The sequence below is a fragment of the Sminthopsis crassicaudata genome, chromosome 4 (genome assembly GCF_048593235.1).
Source record: "Sminthopsis crassicaudata isolate SCR6 chromosome 4, ASM4859323v1, whole genome shotgun sequence".
NCBI classification, from domain to species: domain Eukaryota; kingdom Metazoa; phylum Chordata; class Mammalia; order Dasyuromorphia; family Dasyuridae; genus Sminthopsis; species Sminthopsis crassicaudata.
Window position 1 is genome coordinate 338,447,939 of NC_133620.1, and position 22,217 is coordinate 338,470,155.

Here is a 22,217-nt window from a genome sequence, read left to right on the forward strand (position 1 = left end):
GTCCTAGTCCTGGAAAGAAATATAAACTGCTTCAGAGCCTCTCCACCTCTTGCCCCAGGGATCAAATTCCTATTGGGTTTAAACTTGAGGCCATTGGCTCAGATATTTTCCATCCTGCCTGGACATATTTTGCCAAACAGAACCTGAGAGTTAGGATTCGGGCAGGGGAGAATGGTTGAATCTTGTGTCTGGGGAGTTCAGGTTCCTCCTCCTGGTCTCCCATCTTCCCCTGACTTGGGACCCCTTTGGCATGTCCCTCTATCTATTCACTAAACTCTCTCCTCACCAGTTACTTCCTGGTCTTCCTACTCACTGATCTACCCCCCAAATTTCCTTCACTTCTCAATCAATTACTCTCCTAACTCAATAATTCCCTCTCCCCATTGCTCTGTTTTCCCATACACACATTTTTTATTGATCTGCCTCCTTAAGCTCCTCCCACTTCTAATTCCTTCCATAATAGGCTGAGAGCTAGAAAGGGACCTTAGAAAACAGTAGTTACAACATGGGGCTGGAATCAAGAAGCACTGAGTTCAAATCTAGATTCACTTACTAGTTACTTGACTGGACAAACCATTTAACCTCTGTCTGCCTCAATTTCATCAATTGTAAAATTAGGACAAACCATTTAACCTCTGTCTGCCTCAATTTCATCAATTGTAAAATTAGGACCTTAATAGCATCTTTAATAGTACCTACCTCCCAGGATTATTGTGAGAACAAAATGAGCTATTTATAAAGTGCTCGGTACAGTGTCTGTTCCATAATAGGTGCTTGATAAATGCTTGTTTCCTTCCCGTCTTGTATGACCCTGAGCAAACTACTTAACCTCTCTCTCTTAGCCAAAGTTTCCTCATCTGTAAAATGAGGATAATAATAGCACACACTTCACTGGGTTGTTGTGAGGATCAAATGTGAAGGAGTTATATTAGTGCAAGAATGTTGTTATCCTGTCCAACATGTTCATTTTACAGATGAGGAAACTGAGGTTAGGGATATTAGGTGACTTGCCCTGAGGTTAGGGATATTAGGTGACTTGCCCAGTATAACACAGGAAGCATTCAGAACTGAGATTTGAACCCAGTCTTCCCAACTCCAAATCTAGTACTCTATTCCCTATTTCAGGCAGTTTTGTCCAGCACTTTCCTCCCATTCCACTCTCTCCAACTCCCACCTTCCCCTGTCCCTGCCTGGGTCTGGGTCCCTGATGGGGTCCCAGGAGCGAGGGATCACTGGGCCCCTCTGGTCCCCTGCAGAAGCCACCACCCCCCAAGTGTGATGGGAACTCCTCAGTATGCAGCACAGCTGACTACAAACCACCTGAGGAAGAAGAGCAGCCCCAAGAAGAGGAAAACCCTGAAGGAGAGCTCCCCGAGGAGTGTTTCACTGAGGGTGAGAAACCTTGGGCTCCTGGGGGCCAATGCCATCCCTACCCCCTCTTTCATAGAACGCAGTCCCCTTGCCATGGCCAACACTGGAGGTCTTGCGTTGAGAGCTGTGAGGAAGGAGAAAGCCCCCCACCACTTCCCAGTGAGGGACCCAAGAATCCAAAGGAAAGCATTTTGCCTTCTTTCTAAATCCTAACTCACCATGGGCCTCCCTCCAAGTCCTTTCTTAGAACTAACTTAAATCCAGCCTGCCAACATGGAATTCTACTCCTGCCCAGTTTGATGGGTGTTAAAGGACATGTCAGTGGAAAGAGGCCAGTGTTCTCCATGGAGACAGGAGGGACTGAGACGCATTTCCTTCCTTCTTTGAGACCTGGATTATCAAAGATGGAGTAAGTGGGAGGAGGGAAGTTCAAAGGGGAGATTAGGGGGCAGAGGGAAATATAGAGGTCATGTTCCTTTAAGGTGAGATGGTAAGAGTTTCCCTTTGAAGTTCCATGCGTATGGATGAGAGTGAAAGGAGAGGACATATGATAAAGGAAGGGATTTCCGCTTGCTTAGGATTTGTAACAGGCCCCTGTGGGATAGCGATCCCCTCTCTCCTCCTGGTAACCCTTCTTTCTTCACAGCTTGTGTAAAGAGATTCCCTTTCCTCTATGTGGACATCACCTCGGATCGGGGAAAAATATGGTGGAACCTTCGAAAAGCCTGCTTCAGGATGGTGGAACACAACTGGTTTGAGACATTCATTGTGTTCATGATTCTTCTTAGCAGTGGGGCCCTAGTAAGTACCATCTACTGGCCCAGTCCTTCCTTCCCTCTTCCCCTCCTCCCTATCCCCTGGGGTTCCTTTCTAGAGCTCAGCCAAAGGGGAAGACACTGTGCCTACACAGTTCAAACCAAAGTATATAAGACCCTCTTGACCACTCAAAGCAAAAGAAGGAAAAAATATTCTAAATGATTCAGAGGTTACTTTTCTTTAATTTATTATTAATAGTATATGAATTATATTCTTTATAATATAATAAAATTTTACTTATATATATAGATGTATTATATATATATATATATATATAATTTATATATCACTTTAAAGTATGCAAAACATTTTATATATGTTGCCACATTTGATCCTCATGACAACTCCAGGAGATAGGTACTATTATTATTCCCCCTTTTCCAGGAAACCAGAGTTTTTGTGTACCAGAGTACACCAGAGTACCAGAGATATTGTGACTTATCCAGTGTCATACAAATGGTAAATCTCCAGGGTGGGATTTGAACTCAGCTCTATCCACTATGCCATCTAACTACATCATTTTTGGTTCTGGGAATAGAGAAGAAGTTTTAAACTTTTTTTTGGTATATTATGGACTTCTTTGGCAATCTAGTGAACCCCTTCTCAGAGTGTTTTTAAATACATTAAGTAAAACATTGAATTCCAAGGAAATCAACTCAATTAACATACAATTATATAAATATTTTTCTCATCCAAATTGACAGATTTTCTGAAATCTATCCACTGGTCCTTTTGGGGCTCCATGGACCCCAGAGTAAGAATTCTTGCTTTATAGGGTTTATTATTTTAAAAGTAATAGATTGGCCTCCCTTACTCTACTTCATGCAGGTTGGTGATGCTTTAACTGCAATTTCTGTTGGGGTAAAAGGGAGAAAGAGGGTGTTTCCTAGGCCACTGGGGGATTAAGATGCAATGCATTGTATAGTTGCCACCTGCTATACTAGAACATTTCTAATCTCCCTAGTTTTCAGTGATTTCTACATATTGAATTATATTTGGAATTTCTTTTTATTTATTCATGTGATATTATAAATGCTCCTTCCCCAGAAAATGTTCCCCAGAAAATATTAGCTTCATGAATAGAAACCATTTCATTCTTATTTTTATATCTCCACTGACTAGAATTAGACATCATATAGAATGGGTGCTTAGTAAATGTTTGATCAATCGAATTAAAGTTTAGCATTAAGGTTTTTTTTGATGTAGTATTCAGTCTTACTGAATTTTCTTCTACTTAAAAAAAATCTTTGTTATATAGTTCTCTGGGAGAGAGAGAAAAAGATATGGGAAAAATCCAAGTGATATTAAAGCAAAAGATATCAATAAAATCTTTTTTTAAAAAAAGTATTAATATCAATTATCTATCGATTACTATCTATCTATCAATTATTATCGATAATCAATAATACAAAGAATGCAATTATTGAAGTTTGATGAATACTAGGGCTTTTTTAAGTCCTTTGGGGGGTTTTGTGTTTTTTTTAATCTCTTGCAGGGTAGATATTTTAGAAATACATGTAGGATCATATACTTTAGTAACCCTTCCTCTAGTGGTCCATAACCCTATTAATGACATCTCAGCTGAAGGCTGAATAATTTTAACCATCCCCTTCTTCAGGTAACTGGTCAGATTCTAGCTAAGTACTATTTTCTAGGGATTGGTGATATCATTTAAGGGTAAGACAAGCAACTAGGTGGCATCACAGTGCCAGGCTTGGAGTCAGGAAGACAACTTTCTTAGTTCAAATCTGACCTCAGATACTTTCTAGCTGTGTGAAGCTGGGCAAGTCACTTTACCCTGTTTTCCTCTATCTCCTCATCTGTAAAATGAGCTGGAAAAGGAAATGGCAAACTGCTCCAGTATCTCTACTAAGAAAACTCTAACTGGAGTCATGAAGAATCAGACATGACTGAAAAATGACCAAACAACAAGACTTGAGACCACTTCCTTCCTCCATTCCTCCCAAGGTTGCTGCTAGGTGCACATTTCTCCATCTTCCCATCCCTCCAAGCACCTTCATGGCTCTCTGTTCTTCATCTAGGCATTCGAAGACATCTACATTGAACAACGGAAGGTGATCCGAACGATCCTAGAATATGCAGACAAGGTCTTCTCCTATGTATTTGTCTTGGAGATGCTGCTCAAGTGGGTGGCTTATGGCTTTAAAGTGTATTTCACCAATGCCTGGTGCTGGCTTGACTTCCTCATAGTAGATGTAAGTAGCCATGATATGGTCTAATGTCACTGGGCTCCCTTAATAGGTGGGTGGGAGGGCAATCATAATGCATGAAGGCTCAGGATACCAACTAGGACTGTTCTTTTTTATTTATGGAGGCAACAAGGTTGTTGTTGTTGTTTTTTTTTTTTTTTTAATTTTCAATAGTATTTTATTTTCCAAATACATACAAAGATTTTGTTGTTTTTGTAAGAGTTGTGTTCCAAATTTTTCTTTCTCACTCTCTTACCTACCCCCTCTCCAAAACAGCAAGTAATCTGATATAGGTTAAATATGTTCAGTTCTTTTAAATATATTTCCATGTGTGCAAAAAAAAAATTAAACCAAAAGGGAAAAAAACATGAGAAAGAAAAAACAGACAAACAAACAAAAAGGTGAAAATTCTATGCTATAGTCCACATTCAGTCTCCATAGCTTTCTCTGGATGCAGATGACATTTTCTACCTCAAGTGTATTATAATTGCCTTGAATCATTGTATTGTTGTGAAGAACCAAGAACATCACAGTTGATCATCACATAATTTTGTTGTTGTATAAATGTTCTCTTGGTTTTGCTCACTACACTCAGCATCAGTTCATGTTAAGTCTTTCCAGGCTTTTCTGAAATCAGCCTTCTCATCATTTCTTTTAGAACAATATTACATTACATTCATATACCATAACTTATTCAGTCATGCCCTAATTGGTGGACATCTACTCAATTTCCTTGCTATTCCAAAAGGCTACTACAAATATTTTTGCACAGGGGGCCCTTTTCCCTCTTTCCCTCCCCCTTTCCCATTAGTGTCACGGCTGGATTAAAGAGTATGCATTGTTTTATAGCCCTTTGGGCAGAGTTCCACCTTGCTCTGGATCATTTCACAACTCCAGTAACAATGTATTAGTGTCCCAGTTTTTTAGCATTCCCCTCCAACATTTATCATTATCTTTTCCCATCATCTTCATCAATCTGAGAGGTGTGAAATGTTATCTCAGAATGCAACAAGCTTTTATTAAGTGCTTCCCATATATCAGGCAAGACAAAAATGAACACAGTTACTGATCTCAAAGAGCTTGTAGTATAATAGAATATGTAGCTTCACTTTCAAAATAAGGAGATATCAGAGAGCCTGGTATTTTCCCAAAGGGTTGATAGGAAGATCCCAAAGAGACTCAAGCTAGACAAAGAACAGATTGAACAGGTTTTGGGTGGAAGAAATGGAAAAGGAGGTAGGAATGTGGCCAACTTAAAAGACAAGTATCTTATATTTATATATCCTTTTATCCTTTTCAAAGCCTTTTTATCTATTTTGTCTCATTTGATCCTTATAAAATTTCTATCAAGTCATTATTTTTACCCCCATTTTATGGATTAAGAAATTGAGATTTGAAGACAACTCTGAGATTGGCTAAAATGACAAGAAAAGATAATGATGAATGTTGGAGGGGATGTGGGAAAACTGTGACGCTAATACATTGATGATGGAGTTGTGAACGGATCCAACTATTCTAGAAAGCTATTTGGAACTATATCCAAAGAGGTATCAAACTGTGTATTCACTTTGACTCAGAAGTGTTTCTACTGGCTTTATATCCCAAAGAGATCTTATGTTTGTGGCAGCTCTTTTTTTAGTAGCAAGAAACTGGAAACTGAGTGGATGCCCATCAACTGGAGAGTAAGTGAATAAGTTATGGTATATATATATTATGGAATATTATAATTCCATAGGAAAAGATCAGCAGGATGATTTCAGAGAGGCCTGGAGAGACTTAACATGATCTGATGCTGAGTGAAATGGGCAGAACCAGGAGATCATTGTACATGACAACATCAATTTGGCTTTAATCCCTTTCCCGGGTTTCTCCCAGGAACATCAGAATCTAGCTAGTATCTAGATAGCAACAGATGGAAAAAGGTTCTCAAATTCTACGCAAAGTCTCAGAATAGGTTTCCCAACATTCCAATTATATGATGATCAATTCTGATGGACATGGCTTTCTTCTTTTTTCTTTTTTCTTTTTTTTTTTGTTTTTTTTTTTTTTTTTTCCCTGAGGCTGGGGTTAAGTGACTTGCCCAGGGTCACACAGCTAGGAAGTGTTAAGTGTCTGAGATCAGATTTGAACTCAGGTCCTCCTGAATTCAAGGCTGGTGCTCTATCCACTGCGCCACCTAGCTGCCCCGACATGGCTTTCTTCAACAACCAGTTCCGATGATCTTATGATGAAGAGAGCCATCTGCACCTAGAGAGGATTGTGGGAACTGAGTGTGGACCATGATCACAACATAGCATTCTCACTCTTTTTCTTGTTTTCTTGCATTTTGTTTTCTTTTACATTTTTTCCCTGTTTGATTTGATTTTTCTTGTGGAGCAAGATAATTGTATAAATACGTATGCATATGGGGCAGCTAGCTAGGGCATATAGTGCAGTGGATAGAGCACCAGCCCTGAAATCAGGAGGACCTGAATTCAATTCTGTCCTCAGACACCTAATACTTCCTAGCTGTGTGACCCTGGGTAAGTCACTTAACCATAATTGCCTCAACAAAAAAAAAATATATATATATATGCACATATTAGATTTAGCATATATTTTTAACATGTTTAACATGTTTAACTTGGGAGAGGGTGGGGAAAGGAGAGGAAAAATTGGAACACAAAGTTTTGCAAGGGTAAAGTTGCAAAATTATCCATGCATATGTTTTGAAAATAAAAAATTTTAATAAAAAAATTTGTCTTGATAAGATTAAGTGACTTGTCCAAGGTTATTATACACCAAGCAAACATCAGAGTTGGGGCGTACTTTTCATGTACTATGTACCATGCATGCACTGTGTTGCTTCCCTAAGCACCTTCCCTTTGCTATTCCCCAGGAGGCCGGACTCAGGGGTCATTCAAAATATTTCTAGTTCTCAAGAGCCGTGTGATGGGGGAAAGAGTGACACATGGAATTTTGTCACTGGAGGAATGTGTCTATTAAGGGACAGTCCTCTCTTGGCTTAGGAGAGATGCATGTAGTGGATAATATCCTTTGAGGGACCATGGGGTCATATTCTCTATCTCTGTCCTTGCCACTAGGTGTCCCCCTTTCTAATTCTTCCTCTGACTTCTCTCCTAAGGTCTCCATCATCAGCCTGGTGGCCAACTGGTTGGGTTACTCTGAACTTGGTGCTATCAAGTCACTCCGGACACTTCGGGCCCTTAGACCACTCCGGGCCCTGTCCAGATTTGAAGGCATGAGGGTAGGTCTCTAAGAACTTGGGACTGGAGGGAAAATGTGAGAGAGAGAGAGAGAAAGAGAGAGAGAGAACGAAGGGAAGGAGGGAGAGAAAGAGAGGTTGAGGAAGAGGGAGGGAAAGGTAAGGAGAGAGAGGAGAGAGGGAGAGGGAGAAAGGGGGGGGAGGGAGGAAGGGAGGGAGAGCCTCCAAAAAAATAAGTAATGAGTGAACTTCTTTTCAGTAATCACGATTTACTGTCTCCTGCCCAAGGGACCTTTTAACTAAGCAAGAGAGCAGACAGGGATCCAAATGTCTATGGCCTATACTCCTGAAGACCTAGCCTCAGTCAGAGCCACTGAGAAGCTTCTCACACCAAAGGCAGCCTCAGGCTAGAATTTGCTGAGTGGTCTAGATACAGTTGTGGGGAGGGAGGGAAAGGGAGGGAAGGGGGTTGGGTATTCATGAAGAATAACCGGATGAGGCTTGGGACAGTCACACATAGTACCTAATTAACAGGAAATATTTTCAGTTTGGATAACATCTGACCCAAATTCACATCTTGATTTGTCCCAGGAAGCATCAATCATTCTTGGATTCCTATGATAAAGACCCATCCCCTGCCCCATTCCTATCCTTGCTTGGGTTATAGCTCAAGGAAATTGCTTCTTTGTTAAGTTTTTTTGAGAAAACTTTCTCTCCACCGTTAACCCTCTGGGAGAACTCCATTACTTCTCTTTGTCATTGAGATCATGGAAAAAGAGAGCAGACATTCTTCCTTGGTTATACCTAGTGTTGAAGTCTTATTTCACAAGTCAAATTAATAATAGTCCTTTCTTGAGAACCCACAGAGTCCCCAAAGAGTCAGAGGATTTTTTTTTTTTTGAGCTGGAGGATTCTCTAGGGATAATCAGATCTAACCACCTCATTATACAGAGGAGGAAACAGAGGTTGTCATTCATAACTTGCCCCAAGTCACATAGAAGGTAAGAGGTAGATCTAGGCCAGAATTGAAGTCCATATCTTCTGAGTTTTCTGACTTGAAATCAAATGTTCCCCAACAATTTTGCATTAAGTATCTTGGATTCAAGAGTTGGAATGGACCTTAGAGTTCAACTAGTACACCCCACCTCACTTCACAGATAAGGAAACTGAGGCCTGGGAAGTTAAATAGTTCGCTCAAGGTCACACAGCTGGTAAGCGGTAGGATTTGAATCTAGCTCTTCCTAATTACAAATTTAGTACTGTATCCATGATACTATGGAGTAGAGAGGAAGAGGTTGAAAGGAACAGAAGTGAGCTACTACCCAATAAGGGGTAATAGTCTAGTGGTAGAAATGGTTTATAGAGTATCGAGGTGATATGGTGGGTAGAGTACCGAATCTGAGGTCAGGAAAACCTGAGTTACTAATTAGTTGGGTAACTCATTTTACCTTCTTTGCCTCAGTTTCTTCTGTAAAATGAGCCAGAGAAGGGAATGGCTAACCACTCCAGTATCTCTGCCAAAAAATGGGATCAAGATATAACTGAACAAACTACAGAGGTAGAATGTAGGAAATATAATTATAGAGAAATGAGATTAGTTTCCTTATGGGGCCTTTACCCCCACAAACATGATGCAATGGAAAACATTAAGACATAGACATGGATGACAAAGTGTTTAGAACTAAGGAGGGGTCACTAGATAACAATTAGTATTTTTAAAAAAGGGCTTTAATGGACCACAAGCTCAATATTAGTCATCAGTTTGGCATGGTCACAAAACTTTTTTAAAAAGTTAATGTAATCCTGGGCTGCATTGAGACATGTTTTGTATCCAAAACAAAGTAGAGAGTTCTCATGTATTCTTCCCTGGTCAGTTTATATCTGGAAAATTGTGATCAATTCTGGAGTTCACATTTTAGGAAGGACATTGACAAAAGTATGTCCAGAAGTCAACCAACCAAGAAGGTACTAAACAATATGTGACACATGATTGAAGGAACTGGAAATAGAGGGTGAGGGGTAGGGAGAGAGTCATGGACAATTAGGCAGAGATGAGAATAGAGTTTGAGTATCTGAAGGAATATCATATAAGAAAAAGGATTAGACTAACTCTGTTTGGTACCAGAGGGGAGAACTAGGAGCAACTGGCTGGAAGTCTTAGAGAGAGTCTGACTCTATATAAGGAAAAAAAATTCCCAGTAATTAGAGGAACTGGGATGGATTCCTTTAATGAGCTGCCAAGCACTAGAGATCTTCAAGGAGAGAGATTGGAGGCATTCAGGGGATGTTGCTGAGGGGATCACTGCTCTAGGAAGAATCAGACTAAGTGGATTCTGAGGTTCTTTCCAACTCAGATTGTGTGATTCTGTTAAGGCATATTTTGTCCAAGGTTGGAGGAAACTCAACAGAAAAGAGATAATTTAGTGGGATTCTTTAGGGGAAGGCTGTTGGCTGACTGGCAACTATGAAAATGCAGACTCAAGCATAGGAAGGAAGCCAGTAGGTCTTCCTGAATCTGAAGCAACCTGACATGCAAGGGAGGAAAACTTTCTCTTTCCATGATGGAGTTTGAGTTACTCCTAGAGGCCACTGGTAACATAGTAGTTAGAACTCCAGGACTGGAGTCAGAAGATCTGACACTTAGTAGCTGTGTCTGGACAAGTCATTTAACACTGTTTGCCTTAGTTGCCTCATTTGTAAAATTGATGTAAAGATTGCATCTACCTTTCTAGGTTGTTGTAAAGATCACATAAGATAACAATTGTTTAAAAGCACTTACCATAGGCCAGCTGAGTGGTATAGTAGATTGAAAACTGGCCTGTAATCAGGAGGACCCAAGTTCAAATACAGCCTCAGACACTAAGTAACTATATGATCCTGTGAAATCACTTAAATTCAATTGCCTTAAAAATAAAAAAAAAAGTGCACATTGTAGAAACTATATAAAATGTTTGTTGTTATGTTCAGTCATTGCAGTCATGTCTGACTTTTCGTGGTCCCATCTGGGATTTTCTTGGCAAAGTTACTGGAGTGGTTTACCATTTCCTTCTCCAGATCTGGATTTACAGATGAGAAAACTGCAGTAAATATAATTAAGTGACTTGCCCAGACTCACACAGCTAGTAAGTGTCTGAGGATGAACTTGAACTCACTAAGATGAGTCTTCTGGACCCCAGAACTGACACTATATACTGTACGACCCAGCTACCCCTCATAAATGATTACACCCTTCCCCTAATACCACTTGTTTAGTAAAGTCTAACCTTATTTACCTATGATTTTCAAGACAAGACCACTCTAAATTTTTATAGATAGATTTTTAAATAGAGATGCTGTTATACTATGGTCCACACTATACATATGTTTTGTGGCTCAAAATACTATGATCTATACTAACTAGGTAGCACAGTAGATAGAATGATGAACCAGAAGTGAGGAAGACCTGAATTCTAATTCTACCTCAAATCCTCACTTGTTGTGTAATGCTTAACAATTCCCTTAATCTCACTAGCCCATAGCTTCCTCAAGTGTAAAATGAGATGATAATAGCACCTATCTCCTAGGATTATTGCTAGTATCATTTGATACTAGCAATCTAGTATCTTGTATAACATCTGCACAAATATTAAAAACTATACTTATCACAATAACCTTTGAAGGTTTGCAAAGTGCTTTAAATGTCATCTCATTTGATCCTCACAAAAAAACCCATGTGCTATTATTATCCCCATTTTACATATGAGGGAACTGAGACCCAGAACCATCAAAGAGTTAGAGTTTGAATGAAGAACCTTTGATTTCAAATGCAGTGTCTTTCTCCCATCCAATAGCACCTCCCTTGCAGATGAGGGACCACTCAGGGTTTTAGGGACTTGGGGTGGTGAGCTGGGATAGAAAGGTCCTGGAACTTTGCTTTCCTTTCCTATCTTAGTTTCTGGTGAACAAACAACTTTGGGTGATGGGTTGAGTTTCCATCAGGCCCATAAGCAATTGGCGGCTAGCCACCTCAAGTCTCCGCATGGGGAAGTGACTGATGGAAATAAAATTTGTAGAAACTAAAAATAGCTCACCCTTATATATCCTGCTGAGTTACAGAGCACTTAATATATATGGTATTTCATTTGATCTTCACATGTAAGAATAGCAAGACAAATATTGATATCCATTTATTATAGATAAGCAAACCGGGTCCTAGAGCCATTAGATTTTTTGGCAAAGAGATAGTGAGTCTGATGGACTCAGGATTAGAACCCAGGTCTTCAAACTCATTCCAACATTTTTCACCATCTCAAGAAACTTCTGTGATAAATCATAGATCTGAAAAAAGACTTCTAAGCAAATCTACAGAGTAAACAATATTTGTTATTGTTCATTTTCAGTTGGGTCTGTCGCCTGCCGATTTGTGACCTTATTTGAGGTTTTCTTGGCAAAGATACTAAAGTGCTTTGCCATTTCTTTCTCCAATCATTTTACAGATGAGGAAACTGAGGCAGGCAGAGTTAAATACCCAGGATCACACAGCTAATAAGCATCTGAGGCCAGATTTGAATTTCTGATTCATCTAGCTGCCCAAACAATCTTTGGGAATTATATCCAAACATTTTGCTTACTACAATTGTTCTTATCCCTTCACTAAGGCATTCTACCCTAGCTTTTACTTGGAAATCCATCTTTTAGCATTTATATGTAACACTTTAAAATTTGCAATGCCCTCTAGTGTCTTTTCCACGAAAATCTCAAAAGAGGTCATAAAGAATTGGACCTGATTGAAACCATTGAACAATAATAACAATCTGTTTTTAAAAAATCTACCAGAATTCACAAATTCAGACTAAAATCTCTGCTCTAGTATTCTGAGTTAGTAATGTTAGACTATGCTAATCAAGCAAGCAAAATTCACTACACCTTTATGGGAAGAGAAAAAAGCCTTCTGACTTCTCATACCAGCCTATTTCAGATAAGCTTCCTTTTCTATGCCTGAGATTATGTTTTCATAGTTGCCCAGTCAGCCAGGGAGGGGAGGGGGTAGGAGGAAGGGGAGAAAAGTAATCATGTGTGGCTGAGACCTCATTTCCTATTTTAGGGGGAGTCAAGTTGGAGTGTTTTTGTCCCTTGCCCAGTGACTTGTGGCAAAGATACTTCCAGTGAAAACCACCCCCCCCTCCTCTCCTCAACCCAGGCAGCCACATTGGCAACTGAACAGAGAACCCCACACTGATCTAATAAATAACTTGACCTCAGATGGGTACCAGGACCCCTCCCAAGAGCTGTTCATCTTCTAATCCCATGCTTTCACTTCCCAGCCAATCCTCTACTTCCAGACACATGGCTCTTTCCAGGCAAAAACCTTTCCATTGTCCTGTCCATTTGGGAAGTTGGCTAACTGACTGCTTTAAGTATCCGCTTATATCCAAACATTTTGCTTACTACAATTGTTCTTATCCCTTCACTAAGGCATTCTACCCTAGCTTTTACTTGCTCTGCCAGCCCCTACCTCTGATCTTTTGCTGATAGCTGTGCCACAAACTTAGGAAAACTTCCTGGCTCTTTCCCTGAGTACTGCAGGAAGTCTTCATTCCCATTTAACTCCATTCATTTCCACTCTTTACTTTTTTTGAGTGTTTTTGCGTCCTAACTCTGCTATCAGACTAGAATTTCCCAGATGATGGCAGCTGTTTCACCCTATTCTACTCTCACCCAATGGCTCATGCACTCCTTAAGCACAGACTAGCTCCTTCCTCCATTGGGTTAGGGCTTGGAGACCTGACATGCTAGATAGGGTGGAAAGGGGAAGATTCTGGGTTCTAATCCGTAAACCTCCCCACCTACCTGTCCCCTTGCTCCCAGGTGGTGGTGAACGCCCTCCTGGGTGCCATTCCTTCCATCATGAATGTGTTGCTCGTTTGCCTGATCTTCTGGCTCATCTTCAGTATCATGGGTGTCAACTTGTTTGCGGGGAAGTATTATCGATGCATCAATACTACCACCTCGGAACTTTTTGACATCTCTGAAGTCAACAACAAGTCAGATTGCTTCAAACTGATGGACACTGGGGAGGTTCGATGGGTCAATGTCAAAGTCAACTTTGACAATGTGGGCCTTGGCTACCTCTCACTCCTGCAGGTGGTAAGTGGCAGCCCTAGGCCTCCAACTATCATCTCTACCCCATTTATCTCAACTGAATTTGTCCTTAGTTCTTTCTCCTGACCTCTTCATTTATATTCATTGAAAATATACCTACACTGTGGGAAGTATTGAGCAATGGGGCTCAGTGGACTGAGTTTTGGACTTAAAGTGTAGATCTTTATTCTCTGATATTTCTTTGCTCCAACGCTTAGTCCAATGCTTAATAAGTGCTAGTTAGATGAATAACTGAGTGACCTTAGATAAATCACTTAACTTCTTCTGACCCTCAGTTTCCCCATCTATATGATGTGGATACTAATACTTACCTAAGAAGAGTGATGTGAAAATCAGACTAAAAAATACATGTATTCATAAATAAATAAAATGAGTTATTATTAATTATTATTATGAAACCTCTCTGGATCTCAGCTGCATGTGAAATGGGTAAGTAGCAAGCACCTACCTCACAAGACTGTGAAATAATATATTCAAAATACTTTGCATACTTTAAGGAACAATGGAAGTATCAAATTTAAAGATTTTCTTGCTAGGGATCTTGATTCAATCCCTCCAGAGTGCTTTAGAATTATCTGGTTTGTTCCCTGATGGAGATGGAGACAAGAGGAGGTAGTGACTCTACTCAAGCTATCACTTTTTTTTCTTTTCTCCTTTTTAGTCTTTTCCCTGTTTCTGCAGCAACAGTTGTTTCCTGATCTTCCTGTCAGCTAGGGTGTCTCATAATAACAACCACCGTGATAATAATAATAATTTGCATCTGTATAATAATAACTCAAATGTATCTAGTTTTTAAGATGACTAGTTTATAGAACATTTTCACAAACATTTTCTCATATCCTCCCAACAATTCTAGCCTCAGATTTCCTCAGAACAATACATTTTTTAATGCATTGTATTTAATGTTGGAGCAAAAAAATATCAGAGGTAGGTTTTGAATCCAGATCTTCCTGTGGGATAGGCAAGTCAAAGATTTTTTTTAAATTCTAATTTTTCAGGTGAGAAAATAAGGAATGAGAGGTTAATTGACTTGCTAATAGCATTTATAGATTATTGAGTCTAATCCCTTCACTTTATACATAAGGAAACTGAGGCCCAAATAGTCAAGTGTTTTGGCCCAGAATGATATAGCTTCCAAGTGTCTGAGTCAGGATTCAGATCCAGAATTCTGTTACACTCAACACCCTCACTCTAAGGCTCAAGGCAGTCAGCCTGGCCCAGCTGATGTCCCTGCTTTGGGGAAGGCAAAACATGAGAACCAGCTTTGTGCTTTTTAGTGGGTAGGAATTGATTTATAAAACTGGAAGGTCAGGTGAGTTGATGAATTTTCTAGTAAATGCACTCTCCTTCCATCAAAATGCTTCTGACTTTCCCCTTCAACTTTTTCCAGGCTACTTTCAAGGGCTGGATGGACATCATGTATGCAGCTGTGGATTCTCGAGAGGTCAGTGAAACTGGACCACACAGACAGGCCTCCTAAATCCTTGACTTGTTAGGTTAGGTGAAGAGAAAGAAAGATAAGAGGTTCCCCTTAATTTCCCAATTCTCCATGGAACTCTGACTTGTAATGTGATATAATTTTCCTATGCTATTCCATCCCCAAAATTGCCAGATATAGTTCTGTCTCCTCCAGACCCCCTCTTTCCTCTCCTTTCCTTTTCTGGAGGAAAGACTCTCTCTTCCACAGTGGGATTCATAATGGGATTGTGGGGGTGGGGGAAAGGAGCTAGTAGTTCTGTCTCTCTAACTGGGTAGTTACTGCTCATATGCCTCCATTCTGACTCGAAAGATTGAAGAACAACCCCAGTATGAAGTGAATATTTATATGTACATCTACTTCGTCTTCTTCATCATCTTTGGAGCATTCTTCACCCTCAATCTCTTCATTGGAGTCATCATTGACAACTTCAATCAGCAAAAAAAGAAGATGAGTATCATATCCATTTTCTTCCCTCTTCCTCCACTCCTTCCTTCCCTATCTGTTCTCCTTTTACCTCCATTCCTTCCACCTTTCCCTTCCAGTTCTTCCCCTTTCCCCATGGTCCTATTTCCTCTGCTTGCCAATTCCCACAATCTTTTCATTACTTATACAACCCTTTCTTTCTACCCTCTTAATTTCTGGACCCTTTAGAAGCATAGAATGGCAAAATGATAGAAGACTTGACTCTCTTCTTGGCTTGACTTGTACTTGCTTTATTGAGCTAGGGGTCTCTCCTAGAATTAATGGTTCTAAGAGTCATGATGCACATGGAACTAATTGCTTGGTTGTTAGGAGGATACTGGGGGTTGAAGGGATGGGCACAGGCTTCCCCATCTAAATGGGTTGATTTGCATTATACTTTGGAGGAAAGGACATCTTCATGACAGAGGAACAGAAGAAATATTATAATGCCATGAAAAAACTGGGCTCCAAGAAGCCGCAGAAGCCAATTCCTCGACCTCAGGTATAGTCTCTATGGTGAGATTGTGGGTAGTATGGTGGGGATGGGGAAAAAGAAGAGCCCCATGAAGGCACAGAATGTTTCCTCAACCTGCTCTTTCACTTCCAATAATTATCTTTTGGTTTGCCACCCTCAGTAAATTCATATTTAAAGAATTCTATAAATATTTTTGTTTATATTTCACTATACTGGTTTTCTGCCCCCCCTCTCCTCCGCCATCTTAGCACATCTCCCTTATCTATTGGATAAGGATCTCTTTGAAGGGTGAGGATATGGGAATGTTAGTTCTATATTCCAAGTGGGCAATAACTTGATGAGCATGAACCAAACAAAGGGAGATAATCCAGGTTGAGAGATATCTCAGCTAGTGGTTCCCCTGAAACAAGAGATGCTCCCCCCAAAAAGACCTTTGTCCTGAAGGATCCCACAAAGAATTCCCTGATGGAGATGGATTCCAGAAGGGTTTTCAGTAGAGAGAGTAGTCAGACCCAAGCCATTCTATCTCCAACCCGCACTCCTCACTGTGTCTTAAGGCTCCTCCAAGGTGACCTGATGTACCTTCTTTCTCTCTTTTCTGTCTGTTGTGTCCTGTTCTCTCTGCCTCTCTGTGTGTCACATGGCTGTCCTTCCTGAACTCCCCTATGTCCCATCTCCCATTTTGTGCTAAAGAACAAGATTCAGGGCATGGTGTATGACTTTGTGACCAAGCAGATGTTTGACATCTTGATCATGTTCTTGATCTGTCTCAACATGGTCACTATGATGGTGGAGACAGATGACCAGAGCCAGCTCAAGATTGACATCCTTTACAACATCAACATGGTCTTCATCATCATCTTCACGGGCGAGTGTGTGCTCAAGATGGTAGCGCTGCGTCATTACTACTTCACTGTTGGCTGGAACATTTTTGACTTTGTGGTGGTGATCCTCTCCATTGTGGGTGAGCACCAATAGTCACCAGGTTCCCCTTACTATATGCACATATCTGAGCATCCCCTCCCACACACAGACAAGATACATGTGCACATAAATCTGTCCCCATAATAAAGAGACACATCTCAAGAAAATAAGCATGCTGATGAACCCATGTAAGCACACTAGGTAAAATACATCACCTAGCAGTGATGTAATCAAGGGAGAACCAAGAAAGACATTTACATAGGAAGTCACTTCACCCTATTTGCTTCAGTTTCCTCATCTGAGAAATGAGCTGGAGAAGGAAATGGCAAGCCATAGCTTTCCATCAGCACTCTGCACATCTCAACTATACACACATGGTCTGGCAGAAACACAAATAGGCATATGTGAACACACTGGCTACCATGTACATGAATGAACATAATGCATATAAGCAGCCATATCCATACATCTGAAAACATAAATGTGTACACATACATTCTCATGCATATAAATCCTAAAACTTAGAACTTATAAGGAACTGCATCTCTCTCTAAACCATGGATTAGCCTCAAAGGGATGAAGACCAAAGTAGTGAATCTTCTCCCCCCCCCCACTCTCTTTGACTTCTGGGGAAAGGCTGGCTATTCAGAAGATTCCCTGGCAAAGCCCAGCAATAATAAATTAGGGGAAACTCCGAAAGGACAAAACCAGGAGCATTGGTAGAAGTGACAGAGGCAAATTTAAGCTTGATGTCAAGAAAAATTTTCTATCAGTTCTATCACACTTTATCTCTGTTTTTGTTTCTCTCTTCTCTTTCTTTCTGACTCTCTCTTATACAGGTCTTGCCCTTTCTGACTTGATCCAGAAATACTTTGTTTCGCCCACTCTGTTTCGAGTAATTCGTCTGGCTCGGATAGGACGTGTCCTGAGGCTGATCCGAGGTGCCAAGGGTATCCGGACCTTGCTCTTCGCCCTCATGATGTCTCTCCCTGCCCTCTTCAACATTGGTCTGCTCCTCTTCCTCGTCATGTTCATCTACTCCATCTTTGGCATGTCCAACTTTGCCTATGTGAAGAAAGAGTCTGGCATTGATGATATTTTCAACTTTGAGACCTTTGGCAACAGCATCATTTGCCTTTTCCAGATCACCACCTCAGCTGGCTGGGATGGGCTTCTGAACCCCATCCTTAACAGTGGGCCCCCCGACTGCGACCCTGAGCTGGAGAACCCAGGCAGCAGCGTCAAAGGTGATTGTGGCAATCCTTCCATCGGCATCTGCTTCTTCTGTAGCTACATCATCATCTCCTTCCTCATTGTTGTCAACATGTACATCGCCATCATTCTGGAGAACTTCAATGTGGCCACTGAGGAGAGCAGTGAGCCACTGGGGGAAGATGACTTTGAGATGTTCTATGAGACATGGGAAAAGTTTGACCCAGATGCCACACAATTCATTGCATACAGTCGCCTCTCTGACTTTGTGGACACCCTACAGGAGCCTCTGAAGATCGCCAAACCCAACAAGATCAAACTCATCACTCTGGATCTGCCTATGGTCCCTGGAGACAAGATCCACTGCCTTGATATACTCTTTGCTCTAACTAAAGAGGTTCTAGGAGATTCTGGTGAGATGGATGCCCTCAAGCAGACCATGGAGGAGAAGTTCATGGCAGCCAACCCATCCAAGGTTTCCTATGAACCCATCACCACTACACTAAAGAGAAAGCAGGAGGAGGTATGTGCTGTGAAAATCCAAAGAGCCTACCGCCGACATTTACTTAGGCGTTCAATGAAGCAAGCCTCTTATCTCTACCGGCATAGCGGAGATAGCAGTGGGTTTGAGGCTCCAGAGAAGGAGGGGCTGATTGCCGATGCCATGAACAAGATGTATGGGAATAACAGCTCCCAGAAAGAAGAAGACAAAGCAAAAGGGGAGGCTGGTCCTGCCCTGGGTCTCATGCCCATCGATGCCCCAAATTCAAGCCAGCCATCCCCAGAACCACAGGGGCAAGGAGTCCGCCCAGGGGTCAAGGAGTCACTTGTCTAATAAGATGGGGTAGATAACTTCCTTCAGTGGGCTCTGCCCCAGGTGGGCTCCCCTGTTGAACCCTGCACTCCAGCCTATAGGTTTTAGTCGTGTGATGGAGGTATGCTTTGAGACAGAGTGATGCCCGAATCCATCTTGCTGGGAAAGATTTGGCCGATTGGGGGCTCACCTTAGAATTCAGAGATTCTTTCTCCCAATCTTGCACAGTCCATGTGAAATGTGAATTGTCTACTGCCGGCTGAAAGAGCTACAAGAGCCTCAAGAGTTGGGGTGAGGAGCTTGAGTGTCCATCCCTTATATCTGTCACTCCTCAGTTCCCCCTTTTTGTCATCAAAGCCACTCTCTCCCTCCCTTCTGGGGGCTGCCATCTATCTCCTCTCTGCCCAGAAGCTTTAGGACCTGACTGCTTTCTTCAGGCACTCAGTCCATGGCCAGTCACATGACACCTAGAACCCCAACAAGCTATACTCGGCCTTCCCAACCCATCAGCTGTGTTCACATCTCCAGTGTCTTAAGGGTTGCCTGGTCCTCTTTTCTCAGAGGAATTCAGCCACCCACTCCCCTCTCAGAAGAGAATGATGTCTTAAGAGCCGAGTCCATGGGAAACATCATATTTGGGGCCTATGCTAACTTCAAGCATCTTCTAAACCCGGCCAGTACCTCATCAGTTATAGAACTCCCTGGAAAAGATGATTCGTCAGAAATCTTATTGATACAGACACAGTCTCACAAACAACCCTGATATTTGGACCACCAAGTCACCTTTTAGGAGGATGTGGATCATGGAGACTTCCTTTTGGTGATCCTGAGAGATTTGTCTTCCTAGTCCCTATTCAAACTGGCCATGTCCCCTTGGGAGCAGATATAAATAAGGACATAATTTTGAAATTTTATTTTTTTATGAAATGTGGTTGGCCAGGAGCCAAAATCAGCAATTATGTACCAGTTGTGCAGATAACATAAACATGGCTAAAGTGTAAAATTCTTTGCTGGGCTTGTCCAGACTGTTTGAGGGGAGAAAGGGGTAAAGGTTTCTGTTATTGGGAGGAAAGGCATATTAGGATAGCAGGCTAAAGCCCACCCCACTCTAGAGAACTACAGATTCTCTTTTCTTCTTCAAGACATAGAGATTGCCTCTTCCTTATTCCCACTCTACCCACTACTCCACTTCTCTCATTCTACCACCCTTCCCCTAAGGCCAGAGATCCTAGAAACAGTTAATCCCATTCCTATAGAAGGGGACAGTGAGGGCCCAGTAAATAATACTGTCAGAATCCTCAAAGGGATTCAGGGGTTCTGGTCCCAAATGCCAGAAGTCATACCCTTGGCAATGGGCACCTCAACTGTAGTTCCAGCTGATTTGGAAATAAATACCACCTTTCTAGAGCTCTGCCCTGGTTACTTCCCCCTCAGGAGATTAGGGAGAAAGGTCCAAGGCCAGAGAGGGAAACTGAGAGGCTGCTCAGGGAATTTCTTTTAACACGCTTCCCTCTGTGTGTATGTGTGTTTGTGTAGGTACTCATGTATGTGTGAGCACATGCATGGTGTCTTTGGTGGCTGGGCCTCATGTTTTTTCAGATTGAGTACTAGATTGTCCCAAGTTCCTCTTCTTCTTCTCATTTCTCGTGAAAAATTTGACTAAAGTTCAGGAAACCGTAAAACCTTCAAAAACAAGAGCACCCCCAAGTGTTTTCTCTGTGTGTGTGTGTGTGTGTGTGTGTGTGTGTGTGTGTTGATAAGCATGAACACTCATTGCTCACCTCTCTGGCATTGTACCCTCTCTCCATCTCTGAATCTTTCAGCATCTCCAGGTCTCTTTTGCCACTCCATAATAGGTCTTTATGACTGTCTCCCTTATCTCTCCTACTATTTTTTGTGTTTTTTCTTCCCTGGACCTTGAAAATTTTTCTTTAACCGACAGAAAATTGTCAGACTGGAAGCTTTCTGTCTGTGGCTAAGATTGATTCTCTGTGCACATGAAAGGGTTTGGAGTTCTACCCTTTTCCCCTAACTTTGGGCCTGGCCCTCTCCTGTCAACCTTTCTGAGGTTCAGACTCTCCTTTCCCTGCCCTGCCCCACCCCACCCCTGCCACACATACATTGGGCAAACCAGGATTACTGACCAGTAAGAACAGGAGTGTCCCTGGGGCTGGAACTGCCTTAAATGGGCCCTATGTCCTGGGTGGGGATGATGCAGCCGCTCTGAGCCAATTAAGGAGAAGTCTGTTTCCTTTGTATATTTCTTACAATAAACATCAACCCAAACTGGTCCTGTTGTCTGAGTTGGACAAGGAAAGAGAAATGGGAGGCAGTGTATGTGAGAGGGGAGGGATAAAAGGGTAACAGGGAAGATGAAGATAAGGTCATTAATTTAAAGCTGAAAGGCCCTTTGGTCATTATCCAGTCTAACCTCTCTTTTACAAATGCAACTCATACCCGGGGAAAGCAAGTGATTTTCCCAAGCTCACACAAATAAGTAGCAAAAGAGAGATGTGGATTTAGATCTTTTGGTTCCAAACCTAGTGTTCTTTTCTTTACAACACATAAATCACAAAAGGGTAAAAAAAAAAAAAAAAAAAAAAAAAAAAAAAGGGCAGTGAGGCAGTACAGTGGTTAGAGTGCTGGGTCTGGAGCCAAGAAGACTCATCTTGATTTGTTCAAATCAAAACTTATTAGCTGTGTGATCCCTGTTAAGTCATTTCACCCTATTAGTTTCCTCATCTGTAAAATGAGCTGGAGAAGGAAATAGCAGATCATTCCAGTATTTCTGCCAAAAAATTCCCAGCTGGGGTCACAAAGAGTAAGACACAACTGAAAGATAAAAGGGGGGTGGAGGAAAAAGGCAAAGACTGTAGCCATATGATCAAGCCAGAATAGACCAGGGTTCAACTTCTATTCCTTGACCGTCCCTTCCAAGAAAGGTAGTGTAATAGTATAGTGTTATAATTGGAATCAGGAATCAATCAATCAATCAATAAATACTTAAAATATATTTAAATCCTGCTTCTGATGCATGTTAGCTATGGGTCCTCAGATAAATCACAATTTCTAATTAAATTGCAACTTTAAAAAAATGACCACTCTGT

General features: G+C 41.3%; 1 protein-coding gene across 1 annotated transcript in view; it reads left to right on the forward strand.

The window, feature by feature from the left end:
• The window catches only part of SCN4A (sodium voltage-gated channel alpha subunit 4), a 60,507-nt gene extending 39,491 nt beyond the window's left edge, over positions 1–21,016 (forward strand). The window contains 10 exon segments of the mRNA XM_074264751.1: positions 1,257–1,392; positions 2,018–2,172; positions 4,230–4,403; positions 7,522–7,644; positions 13,450–13,728; positions 15,134–15,187; positions 15,533–15,670; positions 16,083–16,187; positions 16,854–17,124; positions 17,924–21,016. Of these exon segments, the coding sequence (XP_074120852.1) occupies positions 1,257–1,392; positions 2,018–2,172; positions 4,230–4,403; positions 7,522–7,644; positions 13,450–13,728; positions 15,134–15,187; positions 15,533–15,670; positions 16,083–16,187; positions 16,854–17,124; positions 17,924–19,131 (2,643 nt within the window). The 3' untranslated portion in view covers positions 19,132–21,016.
• Positions 21,017–22,217: the final 1,201 nt, after the last annotated feature.